The sequence below is a fragment of the Sebastes umbrosus genome, chromosome 2, assembly GCF_015220745.1.
Source record: "Sebastes umbrosus isolate fSebUmb1 chromosome 2, fSebUmb1.pri, whole genome shotgun sequence".
NCBI classification, from domain to species: Eukaryota; Metazoa; Chordata; class Actinopteri; order Perciformes; family Sebastidae; genus Sebastes; species Sebastes umbrosus.
The window spans coordinates 31,962,009-31,975,399 of NC_051270.1; the positions used below are offsets into that span (position 1 = coordinate 31,962,009).

Consider the following 13,391-nt stretch of genomic DNA (forward strand, 5'->3'; position numbering starts at 1 on the left):
CTCAATTTTGTCTTTTGGCCAACTTTAAGAATTAACGTTAAATAGCTACAGCTGATAAAATATGCCAGTTTTATTTCAGCAGACAAATATTTACAATATTTTCATGATCATTTTGCTGGAAATTATAACAAGTTGCCAGATACACTACGTTTTCAATATCATGGGCACATGTGCCAAAACCTTTTTGTAAAACACGTTATGTATAAATTTGTATTTTAGCTATATTGGCCAGCTATACCGAACACATTTTGCGGTATTAAGCAGGAAATTAGGCATTTTTAAAAAAATACTATATGCATACTCACTGAGGCCGTGGACAGGTTTCCTGCTGTCTTCGAAACCAATTCTCTGTCCTCTTCAGCCTCTACCCTTTGGTCCAGCTTATATTAGGCTTATCACGTGTGAAAGCACTACCAAAGGCTCCCCACCTTTTAACCTCTTAGCCCATTTATGACCCAGAGCCATTTAGACTCAATTGGATGTTACCAACACCTCAGCTCTCCATAGCCACGCGTTGACCTAGCCATCCATCAATGTCGGCCTTTGTTTTTTATTACACACTCTCTCAGAGGTCCATCTTGTCCAGCAATCTCACCGACTCTATGGCTTATAAATACAATAACAAGGACACACAGGCTATTTTCGTGACTCATGGATCCAGCAGTGCAATTAAAACAAGCACATTTGCCTGACTGTGACTGTGGTGACATCTACTTAGACACCCACGGCTGTTCCTTTACACTGTCAGCCCATTTTCTCCATTGATTTAGTTTTTTTCACCTCATTGATTAGACTGTATATTGAGGGGCCAAACCTCTTTGGTTAATTGGTGGTAACCTAGTATATTGTATGCAGATCTGTTCAGCTTGTGTTTAGAGCCAGCTGAATGGGATTACAGTTTACACCGCGCATCAGTGCAGCCTAGGTTTTGTCTTTGGTGCAAAATATTTAGACTATAAACTTGGGTGTAATAATTTGTATATCTCTTGTTTAGGTAGACTTTTTGATTAGTCTAAATTATCTAAGGTTAAGAGTCTGAAAAAGTGAAATCTACAAATATATTCACTGATAAAATCATCAAAAGCCAACATTTAGTGCTTTACAGCCTCAAGCTAAATGATTTATTAGGAAATGATTGTGCTATGATATGATTGTTTGTTTGAGCATTTGGTATCTGCTGGAGGTTAGTCCATAGATTGTATATAAGAAGTGGACTTAGTGGACCATGACGTCACCCATGGGTTTGTGGACTGCCGTTTTGAAGCCTCGAGTTCAGCATTTTGGCCGTCGCCATATTGTTGTTTTTTTTCAACCAGAAGTGACACGAGAGGGTGGAGCTAAGTACAACTGAATGCTGAATAAGACATTTTCAGGTGACCAAAAAGGTCTGAAAATGAACTTTGATGAACTGATAACACACTGTGAAAGGGTTAAAGTTGTAAGATGAAAACACGGACAACTCCCAGACCGGACAACGCCGTGGTAGTGACCTGTCACAAGGTAGCCACGCCCTAAAGCATTCCCTGCTTTATGGTCTATTTGACTTTAAATGGGACCATAATTTACTAAATGAACATCATGCTGTATTGAAGAAGACTTGAAACTATCGATTGAGACCATAAACTCATGTTTACAATGTTTACTGAGGTAATAAATCAAGTGAGAAGTTGGCTCATTTTCTCATAGACTTCTACACAATCAGACTTTTTGTTGCAACCAGAGGAGTCGCCCCCTGCTGGATATTAGAACGAGTTCAAGTTTAAGGCACTTCAGTATTGGCTTCACTTTTCAGACCTGGAGGTTGCCCACTGAGTTCGTCTGACACAATGGTGTTCCAATTATTATTATTTATTTATAATGTTTTATTTAAATGCACTGGTGTTGCGAGACGTACAGTTTTAGCAGCTCTTACTGTCCTTGCCTGTAGATGGCGACATTGACATGGTCTACATCTGCAGCTGTTACTTTCCTTTCCTTGAGGAGGCACAATGTGGCATGTGTAGAACTGGTCTGACAATGAGCGAATGCTCTAGGGAACCCTCAAAGAATACCAAGTCGACAGCAATATTTTGCTTTATGAAAGTTGTGTTTTTGTAATTTCTTTGTCAGACACGTGAAGCCTCCTGTCAAAAGTGATGCCAAAGTCCTTTCATGGAACTAAGGAATATTGGTTTTCACTTTTTTAGCATGGTAGGATATAAACAAAACAAAAATAAACTTTGTTATTTGAGCTCTCAGCGCTTCGTCTAATCTACTGGATATTTATCAAGCCTTTTTGTGTATATTTGTGTGTACATGCAGGTCTGTCTATTAGGGCTGCCCTTCGATTAGTCGACTAATCGGTCTTTTTGGTCTTCTGCTTTTTTCATGCTGAATGACTTATTTCCAAGAAACTTATGAGCACATTTCTGGTAAACACAACATTTAAGGTGGTGCTTTTGCATGATTCTTTGTGGAGAAACTCGATTAAATCAACTAATCTATTAGTCGACAAAATCGTATGAGTGTTAGACAAATACAATGAATATTTCTTTAGTCGAGGACAGCACTACTGCCTGAATGTCTGTGTTTAGGTTTCTGTCTTCTCCGTGTCAGTGAGGACACTCATTATAGCCGTATCAGGTGAGAGTCAGGGAGAGAGAAAGGCGGCCCGTCATCCATGTGGCAGTGTAAAAGTACCACGTTAGCCCTGATCCAAGAGGCCAGTGTCTCTAACCCACAGCCCCAACTTCAGAGACATCGAGAGAGGCCCTATGAATACTGCATGATGGAGCTTTTATTACAGAGCAAGCTGGAGTGTAAATAAGATCCAGGCAATGGGGCACGTTTACTGGGGTCAGATCAGGGGAAGTGGCGGGGGGTGGCTATGTAACCTTGTCCCCATGTCTCCCGCTGTCACAAGCCTGTCACAGTAACTCATACAGGGATGCTCGGCCCTGAGGTGGTCAAGGACAGTCTGAGAATAAAGCTTTAACCAAGCAGTAGTCACATCATGTCTCCAGCCCTAAAACATGCCCTTAAAACACATCCGTTAAAACTTTGAGGTTTCTAAACTCTTTTACATCTAACTTAGACATACATTTCATTATTACCGTATAAAAATGAACTGCTGCTTTGTAAACATGCAGTAATATTGGGCCTGTTGTGCTTAAAGGGATAGTTTGGAGTTTTTTAAGTGGGTTTGTATGTGGTACTTATTCATAGTTAGTGTATTATCTACAGTAGATGGCGGTTGGCACGCACACAGTTTGGAGAAGAAGGCAGGAGTTTCCGGCACGAAAGCAAACAATGTACTGCTGTGGACGGGGGCTGCAGCAAGACGTATTTTAGCTAGCTTAAAAAAAATCGATCCGGTTTAAGTGTAAGCTATAAGTAAGCTATATTTAGAATATTTTCACCACTTTACCTTGCCGTCAAACAGCCCTTTCCGAGCGGGAACTGAAGTCGTTGTATCCATCTATGCTCTCTTCAAGGCCACCAGACTCCATTGACAAAAACAGTAATTTTACCTCGCAGAACACAGGAGTGGCTGGTCTACCACTGCCTCGATCGGTTAGTTTGTTTTTGTTATTGTGTGACTTCGGTATTTTAAAGAGTTGGATCGGATTTACCAAAGTCACACAATAACACAAACAAACTAACCAATCGAGGCAGCGGTAGACCAGCAACTCCCACGTTCTGCAAAGTGAAATAACTGTTTTTGTCAAAGGAGTCTTGCGGCTTTCAGTTCTCCGTCAGAAAGGGCTGTCTAACAGCAAGTAGGTAATACACTGATTGGATAAGTACCTCATACAACCCCACTTAAAAAAATCCGAACTATCCCTTTAAAATGATGTTATGGTTATATTTCCCTTCAGTCATATGTAAAGCACATTTAAGACACCACCCTGTGAAAAGGTGCTGTATATGGATGGCTTTAATGTCTGTTTACCTTGATCTCACTCTGGCCAAAATGAATCGCAGACATCAGAAAAAGACAAACAGCATTAGCTTTAATAAACAGATGTGATACTTCGCATGAACGTACATACACAAGAATTTACGTGCACTCCCACATGATGCTTGTGCACATGGTATCCCACGTACACGTTCTCATGTATTAAATTAGTAGTATGGCGCATTCAGCCACAGGCTGGGTATGTCTTTCAGCATGTCTACACTTCTCATCGGGAACTACAAGTTGTTTAGCAAGGCGAAGACTTGGTTTAATCTCTTTTCAAGCTGCCTTACACACACACACACACAACCTGCCCAGCCAGTATTTAACATGTCTACCCCTGCGATCTTGCCTCAATTAACATCTTTATCTTAATTAAGAGGCAGCACTCATGCTTAACTGATATTGATTGTAGCTTAAAGGAAGACGGAGACATCAAAATGGAAACAAGGCCGTCAGCCTTATGTGCAAAGAGCTCTTTTCCAAAAGAAACGTCACTAAAACTCTTTGGGCAAAATTAAATAACACTGTCCACTAGAGTCAGAAGAAAGCTCGTGGTTTGTTCTAATGACTAAAAACTGAATTTATATCTTTTGCTATTCCATATTATTTTATTGTTTATGTGTAAACTTTTGGCCCTAGCTACCTTATTCTTTTAACGATCTCTGAAAAGTCTGTAGTTTGTTTTTGACTTCAGCAGCGATGAGACTGTTATCAAAGATGTGTAAACTGCAGCTCACATACAGCTGCAGCTGGAGACCAGTGTTTGTTCCAACTGTGGGTAAATACCTGACATGGCACTAATGGGTGGCATTAATTAAAGGCCTGGGCCAGTTTTTAGGTGTCTGGCCGAAGAGCAATGCGATACTCCAATCTAAGACACAGTAATCACACCTTGCGCCATACACATTCTCTCTGAATACCCACTGACAGGTGAGTAGCCAGGTATCACATTCACTAAGCCTGCTTGTAAGCTAACCGGCCCGTGTGACGTGCACGGCCCCCACCTCATCCACATCACCTGACAGCTGTTGGACAGTATGTGTCCTTGAGGATTGTATGTTGAGAGGTCTTGAGGTGTTGTCACTGCTGGTGCCGTAAACCAACCTTCAAGGGCTGTAACTAAAGCCGATGTTTGGCATTAAGGAGTTTGATAATTAAATCATTACGGGGACGGTCTGTGGCTGCTGCTTTACCTGCAACTCAAAACTCTGTCTGGAACAACGAGTGATAGGGCTGACTGGATCTGGTTTTGGGTGGTGACCTCTGACCTTTAGGAGAAATGACAGTGTCTTTTTGTCATGCAAATTTAGACTCTGTTGCTCAGAAACTAGACCTGTGGAGTCTTTATTGCCTTGTCATTCATGTCATTTCATTACCCATCATTTGAACTTGATCACCATGTTTAGTACATTATTAGTCCATTACATTAACAATTTGTGATCACTTTGATCAATATTAATTTATTAACTACATCAGAATATTACATCTTTTTTGGGGGGCAGAGTGCATCGTTGATTCCAAGTATAATGACACCGTACCTTAAAGGGTAACATCGTTACCTTTCAACCTGGACCCTACTTTCCCATATTTTTGTGTCCAAGTGACTTATAGGGACGAATTTTTTTTTAAATTGGTCCAGTATTGTGGGATAACGCTGTAACCGACAGCTTTGAATCAAGCTGCGAGGGCAAGTGAGCGGTGTCAATGTAACATTACGTCCAATAAAAGTGCTTGTTTTTGCCACTGACAGGCTCAGATTGTTATTATAAGTGTCTGACAACATTATGGAAAGGACCCTACAGAGAAATAATAGTATAATATAGTATAGTATAATAGTCTGTTTGTTATTGCGTCCAAGTCCCGCTCAAGTCTCGTTGTGAAATCTGAATAGCCGTATACTCTGGCTCAAATAAATACGGGCGACATCCACATTGTCAAAATCATTTAAATATTCAGCCAGATTTCAGAACAAGACTTTCTTCCTCACTTGGAAGAAAGCTAAAATCAAACATTTTCCATTTAAATGCACCCTTTACAGCAACTGCTTTCTACAGTTTGGTTTCATATTATCTTCTGTTTTGTCCCTCTAGAGCGTACCATCTTCTGGGCAAGCGGGTTTTAGCTGTCAAGGTGAGAACTCCTTCCATGTTGATGATGGTACTTGCTCTTTAATAAGTGACCCTCAATCTATTCCACCCCATCAGAACCTCAAAGGAACCTGTTAATGTAGTGTTTATTAAAAGCTGTACCTTTCCCCCCCCATGTTTGATTACAGGTCATTCCCCTGGATATCACAGTGGAATTGCAGAAGCAGATCATGTCAGAATTAGAAATTCTCTACAAGGTAAGTTTGACTTGTTCCTCTTTACAAAAACAATGTCTCTTTTCTCCACTGAATGTTTCTGTCCTACTAGATCTACATTGTTAATAAACCACGAGTCTAACTAATGAAGTGCCATTTATCGCCTCTGATCTTACAATGTAAGCCAGGGATCAGTGAAACATGGAAACGCACGCAACATACACGTGGACTAGGCATGTGAGTTTACTGATCACTGTCTGTGGATTTCTTTCCATGTATAGGAGGAGGTTTTTTTTCTGTTGGCCCTAAAATGGGAAACTCACTTAAAATGAGCATGAATGCATCGTGTGTTATTAACATACAATGTGAAGAAAGAAGTTGTGGTGTAGCGATTTGCTTCCACTACCACGGGAGGTTATTTTATTTTACCCTGAAACAGAGGGAATAACAACTCACCTGTGCTCAGTATATGGATGTTTCTCTCTCTTCAGTTGATGGACTTCAAATTGATGCTGTTGAGTGATGGTTTTGAGCACTGACTACAATCACCTAAGGGGATAGTTTGGGTGTTTTGAAGTGAGGTTGTATGAGGTACTTACCCATAGCTGGTGTATTACTTACAGTAGATGATGGTCGGCACGCGCCCAGTTTGGAGAAGCAGACAGTAAATACAGCACGGAAGCAAAGAGATGTACTGATGTGGACGGCATCAAAATGTATTTTAGCCTCGTAAAAGAAAGGCCCACCTAAAAAAATCAGTTTGAGTGTATGCTATATTTTGAATATTTTCGCAGGTTTACCTTGCCGTGAGACGAGTATACAGTCTATGCAACGGGGGAACTGAAGCCGTTATCTATGCACCAAAGTCACACAATAGCACAAACTAACCGATCGAGGCAGACCAGCAACTCCCGTGTTCTGCGAGGTGAAATTACAGTTTTTTTCAATGGAGTCTGGTGGCTTTGGCAAGAGCATAGATGGATATAACGGCTTCAGTTCCCCGTCGAAAGGGCAAGGCAAAGCAGTGAAAATATTCTAAATATAGCGTACACTTACACTGATATTGATTTTTTTAGGTTAGTCTTTCTTTTAGACAACTAAAATACGTTTCGCTGTCGGCCCCGTCCACAGCAGAACATTGCTTTGCTCCGGTGCGGTAACTTCTGTCTGCTTCTCCAAACTGGGGGCGTGCTGACCGTCATCTACTGTAAGTAATACACTGACTATGGATAAGTACCTCATACAACCATACTTCAAAACACCCAAACTATCCCTTTAAGCATAAGTGATCATTAGAAACTGTACATTTTGTACACTTCAGTGCCGCTGCTGCACGTTTGCTCTCAAATTCCTGATCACATAATCACTTTTCACTCAACTTCATAATGACTTGGTCTTGCAGATAAATATTTTGGCATGCTCTTTAATGCTCACATTGTCTCTTTCTCTTCTTAATTGCAGTGTGATTCACCCTACATCATCACTTTCTTCAGTGCCTTTTTCGTAGAGAACAGGATATCCATATGCACAGAGTTTATGGACGGTGAGTTTCTTGGTGGCTTAAGCCAGTAGATCACGTGTTTTATCTCTGCTAGCCAGAGCTGTGTAGAAGAGACTTTGGGGATCTGTCTCTCTGCTGTGTATCCATTTACACTTCTGCAGATCAACAGAACGTCTTATCGCTGGGAGCTGCTTAGCATGCCTGTGTGCTAAAAGCTACAAGGGCGTGATAAATCTTGACTTAAGTGCATTTGTAGGTGCGTTTGTACGTGTGTGTCCAGATTGGTGTGAGATGGGGGACTGTCTGTTTTTAGGTGTGTGTGTTTGTCCAAGTGTGTGTTAATGCAGTGATTCCCCTGTTTCACACATTTGCCAGCTTGTCAACAAAGTCTGTCCAACCTCTCAGCACTCTTTACTTCATGAAACTTTTCTTTCATCAGTCATTTCCAGTTGATTATTGCAAACAAAATATTACGGTGTTATGAAAACATTTGACTGCATAAGGAAACATCAATGAATTTGTCATCATGTTTATTGTTTTATTTATATGACAAATAAATATTAAAGGTATAATATGTAACTATTGTCGGTTGCCGCATTCAAAGTTGGCTCACTTCTCCTCGGCTCAACGTGCAAGCGAGGGAAAGAGAGAGCAACAATGGCGGAGTGAGCTATAGAGTGAATGAAGAGAGGGAGCGCCGTTATTGAGAACAAAGCAGTGAATCAGAAAGTTATTTTCTGATTTTTTTCATTCTAAAGCACAAATAACTCGACCACAACTCCAAACACCTCCACACAACCCTGCGGGAAGGTGCCGCGTTGCCGGATTTTGAATGAATGAATCTTGTCCTCTATGCTTGGTGTGTGTGCCTCGGCACACCGATAGCAGCCACTCTGCACTCAGCAGAGGAGAGAAACAGGGGAAACTCACAGCGATGTTACAACCCTTTCTCATCCGTCAATATACGGCCGCTTTTTGTCTGACAGAGCTAAAAGGGGACTTGTGCCTCGGTATCAGATGCCGAGGGGCACGACAAAGAAGCGGTATATGACGACCTGAACGGGCTGCACACCCTGCACGCTGTTATTGGCTGGGGGTTACAACCCCACGTGGGACCGAAAAGCTATTTGCAGACGTCCAGAAGAGTCCCGAACACAGCAAAATAAGAAGAAAATACAGGCAGAGGGCTGAGTCTTTGTAGATACAGATACCAGCACACACTTCTAGTGGGTCATAGGTGATGATTGAGAGGGATTATTTTTGTACCAGTCTATACCTTGTATTGGATATTCTTGGATATTATACCTTTAAGCATATACAATGAAAGTGTCATGTGAAGTGGAATTATGAAAAACAAAAGTGAATATATCTAATATAACTGCATGTGTAGACTCATTTTCATTTCCAAGTACATTTTGAAACATACCTGGAATGTGTCGTCTGCATTTATACTATCTTAAATATTATGTGCAGTGGACAGCTATTCTGCTGTCAGCACATGTGTTGTCATGTTGTCACATTTTGGAATGCTGGTTGACCTATTGTAAATCTGGACAAGATGAAATTGCAAGCAACCCTTTTTTGTCAGTTGCAATCAGCATGGCCAACATGAATTTGGCTTTGTGATGTGCCAAAAAGGCCATTGGGATATCGGTTAAGAAATTGTACAAAATATGTTCATACTATGTCACCGCCTGAATGAATAAATTGTCTTTCGCAGGTGGTTCTCTTGACGTGTACAAAAGAATTCCAGAGCACGTGCTGGGGAGGATCGCAGTGGCAGTAAGTGTTCATGAAATCTCCCCATTAGTAGTTTGATTACTGAGCGAAAAGCATTTGAATCAAGAGGTATTTTAAGTGAACCACAGGTGTGAATTTTTCAGTTAGCTTCTATTTGGTGAAGTGATGGACAAAGTCAGTGTTATCTTCCTCTCATCCTCCCCTCTCTCCCTGTGTCCCTCCCTTTCTACTCTCAGTTAAAACTATAGAAATGGCCTTGATGTTGATAAATGTCTCTTTTTCCACACTCATTACCCTTCTCCTTTTTCAACCTCCTCCTCTCTGTCTCCGCCCCCCTTTAACTTTGTCCGTAATCAAACAATGACAGCTATTTAGTCAGTGTTAATTCTAATTCACAGCTTTGCCTCCTTTCCACTGTCACAGTTGTTAATTATCACAGAAGGAAAAGCACCCAAGAGGGTGTGAGTGAAGCTGCACGCTGCAGTTGTTGCACTCACACCACCACCTTTTGAGGCAGCAGGACTTCAGAGAGCTTTTGTGCTTTCTTAATTTATCTCAGAGGTTGTCTCATCAGAGATGGATGACAGGAGCCTAGAAGCTAGAATCAGCTCTCACATCCCATAAATGCAAAAAGCGGTATTACACATTTGGAAACAAGTAATACTTAAACAAAAATATAATGATTAGAAGGCTGTTGTATGAATCTAGCCAGGCGGGTGGAGTCATATGAGTGTGAGGGCTGCACAAAAAAATAAGTGCCTCACCTCTCCTACCCACTTTACAACATTTTTTTGCTCTCACCATTGTGTGTTTTACCCTCGTTGTTTCCTGCCAGTCATTTGTACACGTTACACCTCCAAGGAGGGGCAGCAAGGAGGCCTCCTTTCTACTAAACTCAATGAATTTCTTTCAATGTGAAGAAGCAATGTCTCATTACCGAGGTGCTCCCTAATTGCTTAGCTCCAAAGAGGCAAATCACCCTGTGAAGAAACATCTTCTTGGTTGCTTGTATCTGCAGTCTTATTACTTCAGTGTCTACCCAAAGCTTGTGACCTCACCGGAGGACTGGAGCGAAGATTTTGGAGAGCTTGAATGTGCAACTCCGCTCTCCCTTTGCCGCCACAGTTTGATACAAAGTCTGCTGTAGTGCAGCTGACACACCTAAACTGTAGTCAATTTTAGGATCTTTATTCCTGTTGTTAAGACTGAAAGATAGCTGAATTCCTCTAATTGGGGCAGATTCTCCCCCTCACCTAGGGAGAGTGAGTAGGAGTAGTAACGCTTTGCTCAACTAGAGACTGAAGACAATCTCCCTGGTTTCATTGCTATAACTGGGTGGAAACAATTATAGAGTTTTAAAAAAAAAAAACCTGCATAGCAGAACAATCCAAAGTTTTCAGGTCGGCCTTTAATATTTGGGCTATGACATGTAGAAGTTGTGTGCATGTAAACACTGGATCGTAGCAGAAACACATGCACAGAACTGTTGTTGCTACAGCTGCTCTGCTAGTGTGCTAACAGACACACACGAATGGTTCACTCACTGTTGCTGCTGTTCAAAGTTTAAATAATAAAAAAAATCTCGGAGCTCTCCTCCCACCAGTAAACAGCTCCAGAATATGATTTGCAGTCGTAGGTTTAATTCCTCCAGAATCTCCTGCTCCCTCCCACCTCTCTCCCCCGAAGCTGTCTGGAGTCGACCAATAACAGCGCGCGCTCCCCACATGGCACTTCATACGACCCCACACATGTAGATAAACCGTTGTGAGTGGCCTGTCCGAATCCAGGACATGTGAGGGGCATAGCTTTGTTAGAAGCAGTTCCCAATCCCCAGACTTAGGTAGGCGGATATCTCCTATTGTTGCAAGACTAAACTCGGGTAGAACCCATGGTCCATAAAACTAAGACAGACACAGAAATGCAGACAAGTTGCACCAATGTTGGAATCTAAGGCCCACAGTGGATGTGATTGACCATTATTGTCCAGAATGACATCACAGCTCTCTCTCCAAAGCCCGGTCTGTCACAGCACCGTCTTCAGAAGTCCTCTGGAAACACAGTTTTAAGCCGTATTCCAGATCTAAAAAGCACATCAACGTAGCGAATTTCTATGAATCCTCAAATGTCTGCCAGTCTGTAAAAATGACAAAATCCACACTGCTGCTCCTTAAAGTGAGGTTTAAAAATTGGCCTGTCTCTCCTCTCCAGCCTACAGGATTTCACAGGAAGGCTAATCGGTGTCAACACACCCTCTAGTCCTCATTTGTGAAACGGGCAGCACCGCTGCTGATTACCAATCTAAGGGCAACATCAATACAACATTAGAGACGTGTGTGAGCCATGACAGCACAGCAGTATCCAAACCTTTGAGCATTTCAGGGTGAATCTTGTCCAACCCTTTTGACTCTTCAGTGATGAGTGTCATGACAGCCAGGATGTGAGGTGTAAACTGGGTCATTGTCATTTTGTCCTAGGGGTGGGGGAAAAATCGTTACAGCATAGTATCACGTTATTTTGTATGGCAATATTGTATCGATACACGGACGCTTTTTCAGACTCGATACTGATTGCGATACCTGGGCTTTGGGTAACGGCCGATACAGTTTAATTAATAAGCTGTATGCCTCACTGTGTGGAAGTGACTGGGATCATTCTTTTATGTGTAAGGCAACATCAGGCTTGACTTAAACATTGCTTTCCTAACAAATAAACACACAGATATAAATTTACTGAATTGTTCTTTATTATTAAGATAATAAATCATACACCAGCAACTTGGTCAAAAATCTTCAAAAATAACAGAATTGCAGTTCAAGTGTAAACCTTTATACATACAGTATACTGTAGATATGTACAAGGGATGGATGCATTATCATGAGCTCCTGTGTAGTCTAATGGAGTCAGATCCATCAGCCTTACATGAAATTCTACCTTTGTGAAACATAATTTCTTTAACGCATTGACACAACTTGCGGTTTTTAGGTTGTAGCGGGCTCAGTTTTAAGCTAAAATGAAGATACTGGTATCATATGAAACTAAAGAACCTAAGGAATCCATTGGTACCATGTCATGTCATTTTCAAAGGGGTCCCCTTGACCTCTGATCTCAAGATATGTGAATGAAAACTCTGAGATGAACAGAGTGAAAACGGTATCTTATGCGGTTGAAAAAAGGTAATAAATCGCAATATATCTTATCGCAATACTCAGCATATTGCGAAATGTTTAAATCGCAATAAGATTGTATCGTGTCTTAAGTATTGTGATAATATTGTATCGTGGGGCCTCTGTTGATTCCCACCCCTATTTTGTCCCTACCTATAAGTTCAGTTTGTATAGTTCAACTGGAGGTAACCGCTCCACATTAACCAAGACATTTTTTAAGCCCCATGTGCTGGTTAAAGGTTGAATGTTAATCTGTTTTTCTTTCGTCTGTTTTGTCTGTCTCTCTACGTAGGTAGTCAAAGGCCTGACATATCTGTGGAGCCTGAAGATACTTCACAGAGGTGAGTAAGGCAGTGCATGGGCTTCGTGTTATTAAAAAAAAAGGACAGAGTTGATAAAGCTGTAGAGTGCTGATGTTGCAGTTCTATCAAGCAGTTTGTCTCCGCAGATGTCAAGCCTTCCAATATGCTGGTGAACACCCGAGGACAAGTCAAGCTCTGTGACTTTGGTGTCAGCACACAGGTACGCTGATTTGTTTGTGTGAGCATGGGAGAGAGAGAGAGAGGGGATGGAAGAAGGAAAACAATAGTCTATAGCTGCTTCATCACAGTCCTGTGCAATCTGTGTATGTGTGCGTGTGTGTGTGTGTGTGTGTGTGTGTGTGTGTGTGCGTGCATATGGTCAACGTTTCAATCACTGCATTCATTTTCAACTCAAAACATCAGCTCCGTCCCAAGGGTCTTC

The 13,391-nt window shown here is 41.5% G+C and overlaps 1 protein-coding gene across 3 annotated transcripts in view; it reads left to right on the plus strand.

Annotated features, from left to right (window-relative positions):
• Nucleotides 1-13,391, plus strand: part of map2k5 (mitogen-activated protein kinase kinase 5) — a 75,812-nt gene that overhangs the window by 17,721 nt on the left and 44,700 nt on the right. For all 3 annotated transcript variants that reach the window (XR_005209854.1, XM_037791969.1, XM_037791977.1), the window contains exons 9-14: nucleotides 6,031-6,070; nucleotides 6,216-6,284; nucleotides 7,704-7,785; nucleotides 9,464-9,525; nucleotides 12,940-12,988; nucleotides 13,096-13,169. Coding sequence is in view for 2 of the 3 variants with exons in the window: in XM_037791969.1 (XP_037647897.1) it covers nucleotides 6,031-6,070; nucleotides 6,216-6,284; nucleotides 7,704-7,785; nucleotides 9,464-9,525; nucleotides 12,940-12,988; nucleotides 13,096-13,169 (376 nt within the window). In the remaining variant the exon portion in view is untranslated. The remainder of the gene's footprint in view (nucleotides 1-6,030; nucleotides 6,071-6,215; nucleotides 6,285-7,703; nucleotides 7,786-9,463; nucleotides 9,526-12,939; nucleotides 12,989-13,095; nucleotides 13,170-13,391) is intronic.